At 58.5% G+C, this 17,064-nt stretch overlaps 7 protein-coding genes across 7 annotated transcripts; 6 read left to right on the top strand and 1 right to left on the bottom strand.

Annotated features, from left to right (window-relative positions):
* Positions 1–272: 272 nt before the first annotated feature.
* BKCO1_1080009 (tpr-like protein) lies at positions 273–2,578 on the bottom strand (the record flags this gene model as incomplete). Its single annotated transcript, XM_020270247.1, has 4 exons — positions 273–528; positions 611–1,005; positions 1,055–1,815; positions 2,011–2,578. 4 exons carry the CDS (start codon positions 2,576–2,578, stop codon positions 273–275), a joined length of 1,980 nt encoding a protein of 659 aa, XP_020125100.1.
* A 1,534-nt stretch (positions 2,579–4,112) lies between these two features.
* Positions 4,113–5,794, top strand: BKCO1_1080008 (mfs multidrug transporter; the record flags this gene model as incomplete). The annotated part of the gene is made up of 2 exons (XM_020270246.1): positions 4,113–4,260; positions 4,323–5,794. The coding sequence occupies 2 exons, from the start codon at positions 4,113–4,115 to the stop codon at positions 5,792–5,794; spliced, it is 1,620 nt and encodes a 539-aa protein (XP_020125101.1).
* A 1,179-nt stretch (positions 5,795–6,973) lies between these two features.
* On the top strand, positions 6,974–7,400 carry BKCO1_1080007 (yippee-like protein; the record flags this gene model as incomplete). Its single annotated transcript, XM_020270245.1, has 2 exons — positions 6,974–7,072; positions 7,167–7,400. The coding sequence occupies 2 exons, from the start codon at positions 6,974–6,976 to the stop codon at positions 7,398–7,400; spliced, it is 333 nt and encodes a 110-aa protein (XP_020125103.1).
* A 639-nt stretch (positions 7,401–8,039) lies between these two features.
* On the top strand, positions 8,040–9,387 carry BKCO1_1080006 (alcohol dehydrogenase; the record flags this gene model as incomplete). The annotated part of the gene is made up of 3 exons (XM_020270244.1): positions 8,040–8,417; positions 8,640–9,104; positions 9,163–9,387. 3 exons carry the CDS (start codon positions 8,040–8,042, stop codon positions 9,385–9,387), a joined length of 1,068 nt encoding a protein of 355 aa, XP_020125102.1.
* Positions 9,388–9,954: 567 nt separating this feature from the next.
* On the top strand, positions 9,955–11,688 carry BKCO1_1080005 (kh domain rna-binding protein; the record flags this gene model as incomplete). The annotated part of the gene is made up of 2 exons (XM_020270243.1): positions 9,955–10,903; positions 11,009–11,688. 2 exons carry the CDS (start codon positions 9,955–9,957, stop codon positions 11,686–11,688), a joined length of 1,629 nt encoding a protein of 542 aa, XP_020125105.1.
* Positions 11,689–12,816: 1,128 nt separating this feature from the next.
* Positions 12,817–14,688, top strand: BKCO1_1080004 (udp-glc gal endoplasmic reticulum nucleotide sugar transporter protein; the record flags this gene model as incomplete). Its single annotated transcript, XM_020270242.1, has 3 exons — positions 12,817–13,782; positions 13,834–14,173; positions 14,249–14,688. The coding sequence occupies 3 exons, from the start codon at positions 12,817–12,819 to the stop codon at positions 14,686–14,688; spliced, it is 1,746 nt and encodes a 581-aa protein (XP_020125104.1).
* An 830-nt stretch (positions 14,689–15,518) lies between these two features.
* On the top strand, positions 15,519–16,994 carry BKCO1_1080003 (udp-glc gal endoplasmic reticulum nucleotide sugar transporter; the record flags this gene model as incomplete). Its single annotated transcript, XM_020270241.1, has 3 exons — positions 15,519–15,700; positions 15,775–16,580; positions 16,720–16,994. The coding sequence occupies 3 exons, from the start codon at positions 15,519–15,521 to the stop codon at positions 16,992–16,994; spliced, it is 1,263 nt and encodes a 420-aa protein (XP_020125107.1).
* Between the last annotated feature and the right edge of the window lie 70 nt (positions 16,995–17,064).

Raw genomic sequence — 17,064 nt, 5'->3', positions numbered from 1 at the left:
GGCGCGAGCTGCGCCAGGACCTCCAAATTTCTTAAAACCGCTGGGGTTTCCCGGCCAGTACTATTCTTCACGCCGAGACCTTCGGTTTTGCCGTTCTTGCGAGTCGAGTTGACCCCGTCATTTTGCATCGGTTTTCGTTCCACCAGCCGTCGTTCTGCCAGTGCTCCCACCACCTCGAGGCACATTGCCAGCGCCAGTTTTTTTCGCCGTACCTCTGTCAGCTCCACCGGGAGTAGATCCACGGTTGTTCCCTTGTCCTAATGAGTAGTCAACTAGAACGGGAAACCTCCGGAGAACTGCTGCCCACCTCTACCGCGAGCGCCTCCTGGGAATCCCCCAGCGCTCTGGAAGCCGCCGAAACCACCGCCGCCTCCCATACCACCGCCCATCATGTTGAAGAGCATCTCAGGGCTGATGTTGACGCCACCGCCCATGCCGCCCATGCCGCCGCCACCGAAGCCGCCGCCGCCGCTGAACATTTCGGAGGGGTCTATGAGGTCTTCCCCGCTATCGTAACGGGCACGTTTCCTAAAGGTAGATGAGGTTAGAGAATTGGAGCCACTCATGGAGCGCGCAAATGCGTGTTAACGTCAAGGCTAGGATCACATACTGAGGATCGCTCAAAGTCTCGTAAGCTTCACCGATATCCTTGAACCGCTCAGCAGCTTCGGGATCATCGCGGTTCTTGTCGGGATGGTGGACGATGGCCAGCTTCCGGTACGCCTTCTTGATCTGGTTATCATCCGCGTCCTTCTCAACCCCAAGGATCTTGTAGTAGTCCTTCCTTTGTGCCTTCTTGGATTCAAGTTGCATGTTGCGGATGTCCTTGTCGATGCCAGGTTCGCCGGGGCTGGCGTCCTTGACAGCGTTCAACTCTTGAATAGCGGCGTCGAACTTGCCAAGTTCACCCAATGCCTTGGCCTTGGTCTTCCGGGCCTTGAGGTAAGTCGAATCAAGCTCAAGAGCACGCGTGCAGTCATCCACAGATTGTTGGTAGTTTTTGAGCTGGCGTCAGGGTCAGCATTGAAGCAGATAAGAAGCCATAAGCTCTCACCTTGATGTTAGCAGTCGCACGGTTCTGAAGGAGCTTCGAGTTGATGCCCTTGTTCTGGGGGTCAACCTCTAGGGCCTGCGAGTAAGTGTCCACTGCCTCCTGGTACTTTCCACTCTTGAACGCCTGGTTGCCCTCTTCCTTCATCCTATCCAGCTTCTGGACAGTACGCAGCCACTTGATAGCATCCTTGAAGTCCGGATCGCACGAAAGGGCTTGTCTAAAGTGCTGGATGGCCTTGGCGTTGTCACCCTGGCCGTAGAGCGAGCGGCCGCGGAGCACGAGAGCTTCGGGATCCTGGCTGTTTGCGCGCAACAGTATCATGGCTTGGCTCTGTGCCTCACCAAGTGCATTGACGTTGCCCATCTTCAGGTAGGCTTCGCCACGCATGAGCCTCCACTTTCTGGGCACAGAGACTCCAGATCCGAGCCCCTTCTCGGCTTGGTCAAGCGCGTGGATCACCATGGAACCCGCAGATCCGGAGCGCAGCTGGTCCTCCGCCTGCGTCAGATGAGTTGCCATGGACTGAGCAGCCGCCTTATCCGTTGCGCTCGCATTTGCCTTCTCGTAGATCTCCAAAGCGTCCTGAGGACGGCCGAGAGCCGTGTAGACACGCGCTAACCTGTGGAGGATCTTCGGGTTGTTCGACTCAAGCTCGTCAGCGGACTTGCAGTCCTCCAGAGCCTCGGGGAAGCGATTCGCGGAGATGTACGCCGCAGCGCGGTTGGACCTGTAGGTCGCAGACTTGGGATCGGCCTCAATCGCTACAGAACACAGTCAGCAGGAGCACCGATACGGGCATGTCGCATGAGCCAGAACAAGCAATCGACAGGCCGGGTAGATAGGGATGCTGCAGCAAAATCTGGCATGCGTAGTACAAAAACGACAGGGAACCCTTGATCAAGGTGTGACCAGTGAACCGAAAACCGCCAAAATTTCAAGGAGCTGAAAATGCGTACCCTTGGTGTACTCCTGGATAGCCTTGGGGTAGTCCTTGGCCTTGAAGAACTTGTTTCCAGCAGCCTTGCAGGCCTCGGCGTCGACGGGAGGCGGGCTTGTGGGCTGGCGATGCGGCGGGGGCGGCGGAGCAGCGTTGTCGCCGTTGGTCTCGGCGGCGGAGCCGTTCGCCTTGGGCGGCGGCGAGGCGGTGGCTTCGCGGTCGACGTCCATGGGCGTCGCCGGGGTGCTCTGCGGCTGATCGCTCATCTTGGAGTGCAGTTGTGACAGGCGACGGCGCTCCTCGGGCGGCAGATTGAGAGGGTGTGTGTTGGGGTCGAAGGACTGGGTGCGCGAAAAGGCCGACTTTTTGGTGGGGGAGGAGTCGGACCTCCGGTGACGATCCTTGACGGGTGAGGAGCGTGCGCTGTGCGAACTGCGGTGCGTCTGGCTCGAAGGCCTCTTCTCGGGCGATGCAGGCGGCGTGCTGGAGCGTGCCTTGTGCTCGTGCAGCGGTGGAGCTGGAGGAGGAGAGGCTGGGCGGTCGGTCGGCTTCTTCTTCTGTTTGGAAAAAATGCCGGGCAGAACCATGAGAGGCGAGCAGTCGGCGGAATGGCACTACTTGCGGGACGCTTATTCAGAGGCTGTAGGGCGGGACGGTCAGGCTCCTGGGCGTCTGAAAGAATGTAGCAAGTCGGGCCTAGAGGGGGCAGCTAAACGGAGTCGAAACTGGGTACCCACGGCAAACACGGCTGGGATCAGCCGCGCCTTCGGGAAGATTCCATAGCTCGGGAGAACTCGTGGCCGCCGCGCTTTCTGTTTACACGGACGCGCGCTGCTGCTGACGGCTTATCGGGGCCGCCAGCGCTGCCCGCTGCAACCCCGCGTCACAGCAACCAGCGTCGAGGCCCAATGGTGGGCAGGTGAGCGCACGCGAGCACACGCAAGCAGCTGCACCTCACGGCATGGAGTTTCACTGATAATCGCTATCGCGCAACATCCTCCCGAGCGTGGCGTACGGATCGCAACGAGATCCTGCGCTAGCGGCTGCTCAGGCCTCCCGCTGCGTCACTATCCTGGGCCATATGATATAAGTTATGGCCAGTTGCTCCACGCCCTCGTCTCCCACTAAACTTGACAACCGCACGATGTCCTGACACACTCCCTTGTGTCGCGAGAGCAACTGGGAGCGTTGTACGGCATCGCATACTGATTTGCAGCTACTGCAAGGCGTGTCATGAGCCGCGATCATATGCCAAGGCACCATCTGTGGAAGGCTGCTACACTGACCACACTTCTCGCCATGTTCAATGGCCGGCGTGTGCAATGAGTCTTACTGCTGATCACCGAGCAGCGAGAGCATACGGAATCTCTATGACGCTTTACACATGAGACGATATCACTACTAGAGCTTAGGAGCGACGCCTCGGATATCCGAATATTGAACGGCGCAGCTTTAGTACATAGGAGCTCGATACGAAGCAAAAGTATGGCTTGGGTGTACGAGACTTTGGAACAGGCATCTCGTGGCCCTCGCCGCTTTTTCGACTATGCTTTTGCTTTTCTCTCACGGTGCACAGTCAAGCGGCGTTGAACTTCCAGGAAAGGAAACTCGTATCAGCTGCGCAAAAGAGACGCCCAAGAACACGTTGCTGAAACCGGCGCATGTCTTGAATCAGATAGCACACATGGCAAACATCAATTAGCAAATTGTGCAGTATCCCGTCCAGCCTTAATTTGGTGATGTCCCAACGACAACCCCTACTTGACCTTCACAGACTATCCAACATCTCTCAAACATCTGCAAAGCCCGGTTGATGGAAACTACTCCCAGATCTAATATCGGCAATAGCGTTCCCGGTCTGCGCTTGCTTCTTTGTCGATGCTCAATCCGGACACCAACCACGTTGAGGGGATCAGTCAAGCCATGTCATGATTGGCTAAAATCCGGACTTGAGGCCTTAGCTCCGCACACCGGCGCGTTCAACACCGGCGCGTCCTCCCTTACGCCGCCAAGTCTGGAACTATCAAGTAGTATATCAAGGTTGAGCGGATCTTGTTGGTTTCTTGCTAAGCAAGGAAGATCACGTGCCGAAACACCCCCCTACACCTGAAGCAATCAACCATGGCTGCCGGAGACCGGTCTGAAGAAGCTCCCGTCCCTGTTCAAGACGCATCGTCGCAACCGCCACCCTCTCCGGAGGAACCCTACAGCATATTCGACAAGCGGCAAAAGGCTCTGATTGTGCTTCTTGTCTCGACGGCTGCAACTTGTGAGTCCATCCAAGCGGGAGAATTTGCAGTGGGTTTGATTATGGCGCTCACGCTCGAACAGTCTCCGGATTTGCTTCAAACATCTACTTCCCCGCGCTACCTACCATTGCTCATGATCTGAATGTATCAGTCGAGCTGGTGAATCTCACAGTGACTTCCTACCTTATCTTCCAAGGCTTAGCCCCCAGTCTCTGGGGCCCCATCTCCGATGTTAAAGGTCGCCGAGTTGCATACTTTTGCACTTTCGTCGTGTTCCTCGGCGCATGCGTCGGCCTGGCAGAGACAAAGAACTATGCAACCCTAATAGTTCTACGGTGCTTGCAAAGCACTGGCAGTGCAAGCACCATTGCAATTGGCTCAGGCGTGATTGGTGATATCACCACTCGCGCTGAGCGTGGCGGCTTCATGGGCATCTTCCAAGCCGGGCTTCTCATGCCTGTCGCTGTCGGCCCAGTCATTGGAGGTGCTCTAGCTGGATCCTTGGGCTGGAGGGCAATCTTCTGGTTCCTCGCAATTTACAGCGGCGTCTTTCTGCTCCTACTGGTCCTCCTGCTTCCCGAAACGCTGAGGTCAATCGTTGCAAACGGTGGCCGGGTGCCATCAAGCCCTCTGGCCAAATACCCTCTGCTCGTCTACCAAAACCTCACCAAGATTCAATGGAATCCAGAAGCAGGCCCGCCAGAGCCAGCGGCAAAGAAACACATCGACGTCACCGGCCCGTTCCGAATCCTCATCAGCAAGCACGCCGCGCCCATCATCGTCTTCCTCGCCATCTACTATGCCGTCTGGCAAATGAGCATCACCGCCATGTCCTCCCTCTTCGACCAGCGCTACGGCCTCACCGAAACCGAGATTGGCCTGACCTTCATCGCCAACGGCGCCGGCTCCATGATCGGCACGCTCGTGACCGGCAAGATCCTCGACGTCGATTACCGACACGTCAGGGCCAGGCACGAGGCTCGCCGCATGTCGTCATCGTCGTCGTCGACGTCCTCCCAGCCCGATGCCGAGACGGGCGAGCGCCTCGAGGATCCCCAAGCCCGCCACCAGCACCAGCCCCAGCACCAACCCCCCGCTGCCGCCGCTGTCGATAACGACGAAAGCGACTTCCCGATCGAGAAGGCGCGCCTCCGGCTCGTGCCCGTCTTCTCGGTGATCCAATGCGCGTCGATCCTGCTCTTTGGCTGGACCGTCCAGTACTCGGGCCGCGTGCACATTGCGGTGCCGATCGTGTCGACCTTTGTCACCGGCTGGACGGCCGTGTCGACGCAGTCGGTCATCATGACTTACCTTGTCGACGTCTTCTCGGACCGCAGCGCTGCGGCGAGTGCGAGTTTGAATCTTGCGAGGTGCTTGTTCGCGGCTGGTGGGACGAGCTTCGTGATGCCGATGGTGAATGGAATAGGGGTTGGGCTCGCATTCACTGTGTGTGCGATTGTGCAAGGGGTGGCGTTGTTGGGCGTCGCGGTACAATGGAGGTTTGGTGCTGCGTGGAGGAGGGAGGCGGAGAGGGAGAAGAGACAAGAAAAGTAGCGGTCACCTAAACGATAGTAGTGACCTGTCAACTTGTTTCTTCTTGTAAAGAGTAATCAGATTTTGTTAGTCGGCAAGGAGCTGGGCTCGGTAGGGAGCTGCCTGTTCGAAGTTCCGGCAGCATGCAATACTCGTTCAGCCGCTAGAGCCACTCAGGCGGCGGGTGCAGCAATTAAGACTGATCACATTGTACCGCACCCAGCCAGTGATGGCGTTGTGCTCCCACCTGTCGCATGGCTTGGTTGGATATGAAGTGCTGGCAGCCTGTTCGCCGAGCGGTAGAGCGATGCATGGCGAGACGGAATGTGACAGCAATGATCGTCAGGACAGTCCCATGGGCGAAGAGAGATGATGGAGAAGGATCCCCGCGGGAGCGTGGCCGATTGTTATCGATAGGCGTGCCTGAGCTGCAGCCTGGGCCGCGGGAGAATCCCTGCTTGCTCTGGTCGCCCTGCGTGAAGACCCCATCATTATTTTATTGCCGCCGCATGACGGCGGCCAGTCACGGCGGGCAGGCCTCATCGGAACTGCGGCGTCCATGAGTCGGCCGCTTGCTCCATTGCGGCCGTTGCGCAGCGGTGCACACGTGACGCGCTCATCTAAGCAAGCTGGAGCTCCCCACCTGCTCCTCGCTATCGTATCTCACGACTGCCCGCCTCGAACCATCGCTGTCCTTCTAGGTGTGCTCGCGCCGTCGCTGCACCTCTGCCCGCTGCCTGCAGCTGCCGCGTGCCCGTTCCCAGCTTGCCATCGCTCATTCCTCCGCGCGTCTCCACACCTCCAGGCTGTCCTACGTCACCGCTTCAATCGCCGAACAGCTAGCGACGCGCCGTGATTGCCGGCTGTCGCGCCCGTGTAAAGCATCTGAAGAGAGCGTGACTCGTTCGACTAGACCAGAGGCGCAGGCGCTCCCAAGCTCCTCAAGCTCCGCACGAAGCTCCCACACAGCTCGACCTTTGAGGCTCTCGGAGGCGGCCGTGCCGACGAAGCCTCCTTAGCCGGGGTCGCTCTCATAACAGCCTCTCCACCTGGACCCTGACGCCATCCTCACAGCAAACACTCGTCCCCCCCACGTAGCCATCTGCGGGTCGCGCTGCACCTACGCGATCCACCTGCGACGCCCACAGCTCTAGCACCTCGAGTCCACCCGGGTTCGTCGCGACCCAGCCTCGTGCAGCCATGGGTCTCACGTACAACGTCTACCTCAACTCGCAGCGCATCTACGGCTGCAAGAACTGCAAGACGCACCTTTCGAACCACGACGACATCATCAGTCGGGTCAGTACAAGCCCCGCCTCTCTCCCCCAACCCTCTACGTCACCGCGCGCAGTCGACGACGCCACTTAAAGTGCTAACCCAGGAGGACGTCCAGAACTTCCGCGGCCAGCATGGCAAGGCCTACCTCTTCGACTCCGTCGTCAACATCACCCAGGGCGAGCCCGGCGAGCGCAACATGACGACCGGCAGGCACATCGTGCGCGACATCCAGTGCAGGCAGTGCAAGGAGACGGTCGGCTGGAAGTACGACAAGGCGTACGAAACTTCGGAGAAGTACAAGGAGGGCAAGTACATCCTCGAGGCCGAGCTCCTCTGCACGGTCACGTAAGGGTATACCGCAAGCCCCGGACGACCGCCTTCGGATTGAAGCAAGGCTAGGAGGACATTTGCATAAAGGCGTTCAAGGAACTGCATGGTGTTCAGGAGCGGGCCGGCGTTGGGGAAATTCTCTCTCCAGTATACGAGCGATTCCCATTCGACATCGGCTTATGGGAATCTGGTTTCTAATTTGGTTATTCACGGGGATGGATGGTGGTTAGGATAGTACAACGGACTTTCCGGATTAGGTTCTACATATGAACATCCACGAATGGAGACCGTAATCCGTTTCCACTCCTGTTTGCACACGGCTCGCAGTGGATTACCAAGTGGCCATGCAGTTACAAACCCCCGCCGGGGCTTGAGTAATCATGGCCCAACTGGTTTTTCGGGACGGCGCGATCAACTTTGCATATGCGGGGTAGCGGAAGTGACCAGGAGGGGCCGGCGAGCCTCGGAGCTTCTGCTATTACATGGATATAAATTCGTGGTCAGCCCACCGCAAGAACGCAAGACTGAACAACGTTTCTGCGTCCAATTGCCACCTCCAAATCTTCCCTACCCCGAATTGTTTTAATCCCAGTAGCATCTCGTTTCTTTCTACCGCGAGCTACACCCCGACAACAAGGAGCCAGCACAATCCAGCGCCATGTCGAAATCCACCATGCGCGCCGTGGTCTTCAAAGGCCCAGGAAAGGTCGCCGTGGAAGACCGACCGATCCCCAAAATCCAGGACCCGACCGACATCGTCGTCAAGGTCGACTACACGGCGCTGTGTGGCAGCGAGCTGCACGTATATCGCGGCCACCAGCCCAGCGGCACCGGCTTCATCATGGGCCACGAGTTCACGGGAACGGTGGACGAGGTCGGCGCGGACGTCAAGACGGTCCAGAAGGGCGACAAGGTCGTGAGTCCCTTCACGGTGAGCTGCGGGCAGTGCTTCTACTGCAAGAAGGGCTTTTCCTCGAGGTGCGAGAAATGCCTGCTGCTTGGGTGCGCGGCGTTGGATGGTGCGCAGGCTGAATATGTGAGTTCGATTCAATTCCTTGCATTCGTTTTACCTTCTGGGGCAAGTCTGGACTGGAATGCGGAAGAGCAGATGGGAGTGTAAAGCCTCGGCTTACACTGGCTGTTTGTTTCACTTGTCATATTCCCCGAAGACCTTGTCTCTGAATAAACGGTTCCATACTGTCACCGGCATCATTTGATGTGATTGGATCACGATGAACCATGTTCTGAACGGTCACAGGTGCGCATCCCCTTGGCGGACTCAACCGTCATGAAAGCGCCACCCGGCATAGAAGAGGACAAACTTGTTCTCATGGCAGACATCTTCCCAACTGGTTACTTCGCGGCTGCCAACGCTTTCTCCTCGCTCGCCAAGGACGACGTTGCGGATGCTACTGTTGTGGTGATTGGTTGCGGTCCGGTTGGTCTCTGCGCGCTCGTCAATGCCCTGGACTACAAACCGAAACATTTGTTCGCTGTCGATAGTATCGAAACCCGGCTGGACCTTGCAAAGAGTCTCGGTGCCGAGCCGCTCAATTTCCAGACCGATCGGGAAGGGCTGGAGAAGAGGATCAAAGAGGTGACCGACGGCCGCGGGGCTGATGTCGTCATCGAGGTGGTTGGGCTAAGCCCCGCGCTAAAGTTAGGTTTCGACATTCTCAGACCATGGGGGATCATCAGCAGCGTTGGAGTGCACAACGGCGAGGCAAGTCTCGGGTTGCATCCCATGAAGCGTGGATACTAAGCTGACTCCCTGGCTCCAGATTCCATGGACGGGCAACCAGGGGTACGGGAAGAATCTACGCATCCAAATGGGACGATGCCCAGTGCGGTCCATCTTCCCGCAAGCGCTGGAAGCGCTCCAGCGCAAGCAGCACCTGTTGGGATTCATGGCGGATAAGATGATGCCGCTGTCGGATGCAGTGGAGGGCTACGATCTGTTTGATAAGATGAAGGCGCAGAAGGTGGTGTTCCAAGCGCAAAGGTAGCACAACCAGTCCGGGGCATCCGTTGGGGTCATTGAGGGCAAATCCGAGCACTTGGACCGTGGCGCGATTGGAGGCGTGTAACCAGACCTCGCACAACTAGCTCGATAGCGGATGGTGCTTCGTCCCGCAAGCCCACCGTGTTTGTTTCCGCTGGCGCTTGCGATTGAGTCGTGTTTTTTGACGTGTACGTGTGTCCACGCGCGAACTCCGGCCGAGAGAGGCACGGGAGAGCACTCATCCGAGGCGGCAGCGCCCATACCGCGGCGCCTGAATCTGGCACCCGTGTGGGGCGCGTGGACATGGATGTCGGGCGTGCGGACGCGCGGTAAACGCTGTCGCCACTGATTGCTCAGCGCGAGAGACGTGAGAAGAAAAAGGGAAAGGCAGCGCGCCTGTTGCTGAGCCTTTCGGGCACGTACCCAGCGATGCGCCGCCTGATGCGCGCCGGCGGCTGTCGGCCTGCACGAGAGCCGCGAGATCGGCCCACTGCGCCGTGGAAGCAGCTAGCGCCGTGGTGGGCGCCAGGCAGCGGCAGCGGCAGTTGGCAGTGCAGCAAGGTGTTGAGGAATGCGCGTTTGGAGGTCCAGCGTGGAGGCAGAGGTGATGCGCGGCAAGCTTGTTGCGTGCGCCGTTGCTTGGGAGCTAGGCCGGCAGGTGTGCGGGCTAGCTCCAGCAGCACTCGCTTGCTCTGCCCGCGCCCGCGCCTTTCTACAGCAACCAGAGAACCACCTCCCCACCTCCACGCGCATCCAGGACCTTTTCCTCTCCACCCGCCGTCCCCCAACTCCTTCTCTCTTCACCGAGCCGCCTCCCGATCCCTCCCTCTCTCCTCCCCGCTCCCTCGTCCTCTCTCTCCTCCGCCCGCCGAGAAACCCCGCCGCCCGCCCGCCCGCCCGCCACTGCCTTCCGAAGCTCGGTAAGTCTTGCTCGCCCAGGCCACGCCTTTGCCTGCGTCGCGATCAGCTGGCTGACATCAAGCAGCGCGCGCCCCAGAGCTCCTACCACCAACCTCTCTATCGCCCCACCAACGCGTCGCAGCTCTGCATCGCCGCGCCGCTTCCTACGCCATTGGATATCTCTGAACGAATTGTTCTAGGAAATCATCGGTCCTTTGCCACGAACGCCATGTCTGCCGAAGACGTTGCCATGCAGTCTCCCACCGTTGACGACGTTGCCCAGCCGTTCCAGCACCTCAACGTCAATGAGGCCGGCGAGCCCATTCCCAGGACTGAAGAGGAATATGCCGATGCGCAATTGACCCTGCGCGCCATTGTTTCCTCCAAGGAAGCTGGTGTCATTATTGGCAAAGCAGGTCAGAACGTCGCCAACTTGCGCGACGAGACCGGCGTCCGCGCTGGCGTCAGCAAGGTCGTGCCGGGCGTCCACGACCGTGTCCTCACCGTGACTGGTGCTCTGAGCGGCATCTCGAAGGCATACCACCTCGTCGCCAAAGGTCTGCTCGAGGGCGCGCCCTCCGTTGGCATGGGCGGCGTGGTCAACACCAGCGGCACTCACCGTAAGTCCAGGCTGCTCTTTCTCGTCTACTCGTTTGCTTCAATAACCCCCAGCTGCCAACGCCCAAGCAGTCGTTGGTGCTTTTGCTGACGATAGGCGCTAATAGCCGTTCGCCTGCTCATTTCCCACAACCAGATGGGAACCATCATTGGTCGACAGGGTCTGAAGATCAAGCAGATTCAGGATGCCTCGGGTGTCCGCATGGTTGCGCAGAAGGAAATGCTCCCCCAGTCCACGGAGCGCATCGTCGAGATTCAGGGCACGCCCGAGGGTATTGAGAAGGCTACTTGGGAGATCGGCAAGTGCCTGATCGACGACCACGAGCGCGGCTATGGTACCGTCCTCTACAACCCTGCTGTCCGGGTCCAAGCTGGCACTGGCGGCCCCGTTGGCAACGGATTCGCCGGCACCCGCTCCTACAACCGTACTGGCCACGGAAACGACTTCAGTGACTCTCCCACCTACAGTCGCCGCTCGGGATCGGACGCCGCCTCGCGCCCTCCGATGCCCACGACGACCGAGGACGGCGAGGAGATCCAGACGCAGAACATCAGCATCCCCTCGGACATGGTCGGCTGCATCATCGGCCGTGGTGGCAGCAAGATCAGCGAGATCAGAAAGAGTTCCGGCGCACGTATCTCCATCGCCAAGGCCCCCCACGATGAGACGGGCGAGCGCATGTTCACCATCATGGGCAGCCCCAGCAGCAACGAGAAGGCACTGTACCTTCTCTATGAGAACCTCGAGGCGGAGAAGATGCGCCGCAGCCAGGCGCCCCAGGAGTAAGGTGGCATGCGCGAGCCTAGACCTTTACTTGATTTTCGTCGGCAATGCGCGACCAGCCGTGCGCAAGCATGGCAAAGGCGTTTCGTTCAGCTGCTTCGGAAATTCGGTTATCCTGCGGCTTCCGGTCCTCGGGTTCCGCTCTCAAATGATTACCCAAAAGCAATCTCCTTAGTGCTTCGACCGGCTATGTTCTCAGCTCATAATCCTCTCGCAAGTTGAGCGGTTACGACTTCATGATTTATGTCTTGATATCCGCACGTCTACCCTTCGCCAGCCCGCGAAAGGGGTACGGACGTCAGCATTCAGGCTCGCTGTCTTTTCTCGGCAAGTGGTTGGCGCTGGCCACAAACTGCCGGAAAAGGATCATCCCCCCACTCCTCGCTCTCACTCAGATCGCACTCAAAACTCCCATAAAACCTTTCCTCGACAGTCTCTTAGCTCTCGATAGCACTCTTGCCCTTTCTTACTCTCGACATCCTGGCCCCTTTCTCTTCATTCGCATTATCTACAGGGGCACTCACTCTCCGCCAGCAAGAATGTGCTGGCAAATTGATTATGACCTTGTAAATAACGAATGAAGGAACGATCAGAAGACAGGTCTATTGAATAATGCAGAAGTTCATTGCTTCGACGAGATCCACGTGCTGATGTGAACACGCAGAAAGATATTGGCGGAAGCTGGCGTGATGCTCTTGTAATTGACCGTGTGGACTTGATTCGCATGGGAGCTTGCGAGCGAGGAGAAAAAAGATTGCCGGCACCTGAAAAGCGAGATGTTTTAGAATTCAGAGGCCACATGCGTCGTGCCGTGCGGTCACTACGAAGGATGGGGGGTTGCTGTCGTTAAGTCGTAGCTACCTTATCGGCAGGTCGTTCAACACAAGCGCGGCGGATCTGCTCAGTGACCTTTAAGCTGTATTACACGCTCTGCGGGGTCCGTGGTTGCCCTTTCCGCGCGTTTGTTTCTTTCCCAAACAGGAAGTCGCGTCAACTCGTTGATCTATTTCAGCCGACCACACCACCCTCTTCCTCCGATCCTCTTCAACACCGCCCGCGCTTGTCTTCGACTCGCCCTCGCACGTTCGACTCGGTGAGGTGTTCCACAGGGTCTTTCCACGGTTCGCCATCATGAAGCGCCCCGACATCGAGCTCTTGCGCGCCAAGCTTGCGCTCATGAGCCCGGATGACTGTCCGCCCGACGTCGTCGCCGCGGCTCGCAAACGCTTTCCTGACGCACTCTCGATGGTGTGGGCCGCCCCTCCTCCCGTTGCGCCAGAGGCTGGTTCAAAGGGCTCCAAGTCTTCCAGCAAGATGCCCGCCATTGTCGGATCTCACTATCGCACTCGGTCCGACACTATCACAAGCCACCCGAATCTCTCCCTGAATGTTGAGCCGATGGTCCACATGTCTTCCAGTTGGGAGGGATATATTGCCGAATTCAACCGTCGTGCTCGTGCAAATGCCGTCGATAGCATGAAGGCTCGCGGTCTGGATGCTGATGCTATTGAAATCGCTCTCAGCGATCATGGTCTCGCCGACCTCCTTTGGCCTGCTCTCCCCGCTAAGAACAACAGCAACACCACCTTCGATAATGCGCGACTCAACCAGCACGCCTTCGCGCAGAATGGTATGGTGCAAGGTAACATCGGCCAGAATAACACGGCGTTGGGCGCTATGGCGTTTGCTGAAGACAAAAAGATCGCAACGCCCTCCGGAGGCATGACGGATGATGGGTTCAGCAACTACCTCGGCCCCCAACACCGTAACAATTTGCCTCAGGGCGGCGCCGGACCGTTCATTGTTACCGACGCTGACGTTGCTGGAGCCATCAGCGCCTATCGCCTGCAAGCGAAAATGGTCGTCTCCCAGACTACGGAGGTTCCCGCGTACGTCCGTGATGCCAACAAGGAAGCGACCACTCTTGAGCATCTATCCTCAGAGGGTATCCAGCCGTACGCCCCTGCTCGTTACCATTCGGATGCCGGTTCTGGTGACGTTGGACCTACCAAGAACGGCGATGAGCGCATCTGCAAGGACACAGTTGATGAGAGCGGCGGAGTCATCCCAATGGCATTCGTCCCCAAGACCTCTGCGGTCGGTACTGTCCAGCTTCCCCCAAACAGCCCGAACACTCACTACCACTAGGACAGCTACAACAGTTCTGCCGAAAGGGCCGCCATTAAGCGCAAGCATGATTGTGTTATCGAGAAGAACGACGAAAGCGGCCTAGGTAATGCTGAGCACGGTAAGATTGCACAGGAAGTTGATGTGATTATCATCAGCGATGAAGACAGCGACTTTGACGTGAAGGGAGTAGGTACGAATGACGACACGAACGACGAGATGCCAAGGTTCGAGCCTCGCTACGTTGTTATTGGCGCCGTGGGTTGGACTTTCCGCGAGGTCAAGTCACTGAAAGAGGCTGTTGGTGCCTGTCTCCAGGTGATGCCGCCTATCGATGCTGGTAATGGAGTCCAGCTGTTCGGTAAGCGCTGTTCTGGCCAATACTATCAAAAAGGGCGAGCATAGTGCTGATCCAAACGTTTGTCCCATTCGACAGTCAACGATACCGCTCACGTTCTTATGCTCCGTGGTCTTGAGACAGAGGCCCGTGACCTCGCAGCAAGGAGGGAGCTTACGGGCTCCTCCTCCAGCAGGCCATCGATGCGTACTGAGTGCAAGCGTACCAAGATGTGGTTACTCGGGGAACGGGGCTACAGGATCGATCCCAATGACAAGAAGTGGGACTTCTCCCCACTGTGGTACCTCTTCAAGACGAAGATGGCGGAGATCAAGAAGGATGAAGAGGACATGGGTCGTGCTAGCGGCGACGGAGGAGCTCGCGCTGAAGTTGGAGATGGAAGTGGTGGCGCCAATGGCAATGTTGCTGGAAATGGCGATGGTCCAGCTGTTGGCGTTGCAGGCAGTAGCACCAACAAGCAGAAGAGGCGCTGTTCGGAGGCTGACATGGCATGGCTGCGTTCTGACGATGATGAATGAGACAGCAAGCCGCTAGTCACGCGGACTAACCTTCACAAGATGCATCTAACTTGTTCCGACGGGTTGGGTATCAGGAGGTTGGACTTGGTACAATACTGTCCATGAGTTACATGAGCTTGAAAGGGATGATTGGAATTGGACGGATAGTATTGATAATTCCAGCATGTATCTAGGACATGGCTGGATACAAATATTCATCACTTGGTCCTCGAGTCGTCGATGCACAAAGAATCAGTGGCACAGGATTTCCCAAAACGGAAGTACGACGGAATTCCAAAAGCAGAAGGTGCACGGTGTCTTCTGGCGACCAGCATCCGAACGACGGGGCCAGGGGCGGTTTCAATGTAACGGGGTAGATGGAAGCTGGCGTTGGACGGTGCTGACGTCGGGGCTGAGGGGCGGGTGTGATGAGGTCAGAGGTTGCCTGAGGCATGCAGTCTATTTTAATTAAGCTCCGGGCTGTTGGTGGGGCGTTGCGGGCGTTGCGGGCGTTGCGGCTGAAGACGGCGCGGAGATCGGCAGAAGCTTGGCCAGCTAGGCCAGGGACCTTGATGCCACCTATCGACATCCACTTGCAATTAGAGCCATGCTTTTTAACGCGCCCTCCTCTCGTTTCCCAACGCCATGACGACAACTGTCCGCTAGCCCATCCCATCCCGCCTCACGCTCCTTACGTCCAGTTCGACACTCGCCCTGCCGCTCTTGTGCCCGCCCCACCGGATCCGAGAAAGGGCGCGCGCGCATCCTTGGCTGCGACCACAGCCCTCACGCAACGCACACGTTTCCGATCGTCACACCTCCGCTGCAGCCCCTGCAAATAGACACGCGACATGGCGCGTAACAAGTCCGCGCAGCCCGCAAGCAATGGCGCCGCCGCCCCGCACGACGCAAAGCATGCGAACGGCAGCCTAGCAAATGGCAGCGCAAAGCCGAGCCCGGCACCCGCGCCGGCGCAGAAGCAAGCCGGCGTGGCCGAGCTGGTCGTCTGCGTCGCCGGCATATACGCTTCATTGTAAGGACCACCGTGGGTCAGGTCAGGCCATGTTACAGCCCAGCAGCGCTGACGTCTGAGATGCCCACCACCAGCCTGTCCTGGGCGCTCCTCCAGGAGCGCATCACCACGACGCGCTACGGCCCGCCCGCAGCGCCCGAAACCTTCACGTACTCGGTCTTCCTGAACACGGTGCAGTCGGCGTTCGCGGCGCTGACGGGCTACGTGTACCTGCTCTCGTCCAAGCCCAAGGGCGGGCCCATCCCGGCCATCTTCCCGTCGCGCCGCATCTTCTTCCCGCTGGCGCTGGTGGCCGTGACGTCGTCGCTGGCGTCGCCGTTCGGCTACGCCAGCCTCAAGTACATCGACTACGTGACCTTCATCCTGGCCAAGAGCTGCAAGCTGCTGCCCGTCATGTTCCTGCACCTGACCGTCTTCCGCAAGCGCTACCCGCTGTACAAGTACGCCGTCGTCGCGCTGGTCACGCTGGGCGTCGCCGTCTTCACCCTGCACCACCCGTCGACGGCCAAGAAGGCGGGCAGGCACAACAGCAGCTCGTCCGTCGGCGACAACACGACGTGGGGCCTGCTGCTGCTCGGCATCAACCTGCTGTTCGACGGCCTCACCAACTCGACCCAGGACCACATCTTCACCGCCTTCAGGCCCTTTTCCGGCCCGCAGATGATGTGCGCCCAGAACATCATGGCGACGGCCCTGACCGCCGCCTACCTGCTGCTCTCGCCGTACGTCGCCCAGACCCCCGTCGGCGCCTTCGTGGGCCTGTCGGCGGCCGACGGCGGCGAGCTGCAGGAGGCGCTGGGCTTCGTGACGCGCTACCCGCAGGTGGGCTGGGATGTGCTCTCGTTCGCCGCGTGCGGGGCCGTGGGTCAAGTGTTTATTTGTGAGTTCTCCTCTCTCTCTCTCTCTCTCTCTCTCATCAAAATCCCCTCCCTCCGTTCCACATGCCCATTTGGCAGGGCTTGGGGGGAGGTTTTTTTTTTCTTCCTCTCGTACTGACCAAGTTCTTTTCGTTGTTGCAGTCTACACTTTGTCGCACTTCTCATCGCTCTTGCTGGTCACTGTCACCGTCACGCGCAAGATGTTGACGATGGTGCTTTCGGTCGTCTGGTTCGGCCACAGCATCCAAGGCATGCAGTGGCTGGGCGTCGGGCTGGTCTTTGGCGGCATCGGCGCCGAGGCGGCCATCAACAGGCGCGAGAAGAAGCAGAAGGAGAAGGCGAAGCTGGAAGCCGCCGCCGCCGCCGCCGCGGCGTCCAGCGGTGCATTGGCAAAGGAGGGCAAGAAGGAACTGTAGTAGAAGGGTTGTTTTTCATCTCACACACACACATACACAGGGGGAAGCAATACTAAAAAAAAAAAAAAAA

The sequence above is a fragment of the Diplodia corticola genome (assembly GCF_001883845.1).
Source record: "Diplodia corticola strain CBS 112549 chromosome Unknown scaffold108, whole genome shotgun sequence".
Lineage (NCBI taxonomy): Eukaryota > Fungi > Ascomycota > Dothideomycetes > Botryosphaeriales > Botryosphaeriaceae > Diplodia > Diplodia corticola.
Note: the sequence above shows the minus strand (reverse complement) of the source record. Positions and strands in the feature narration are given on the sequence as shown.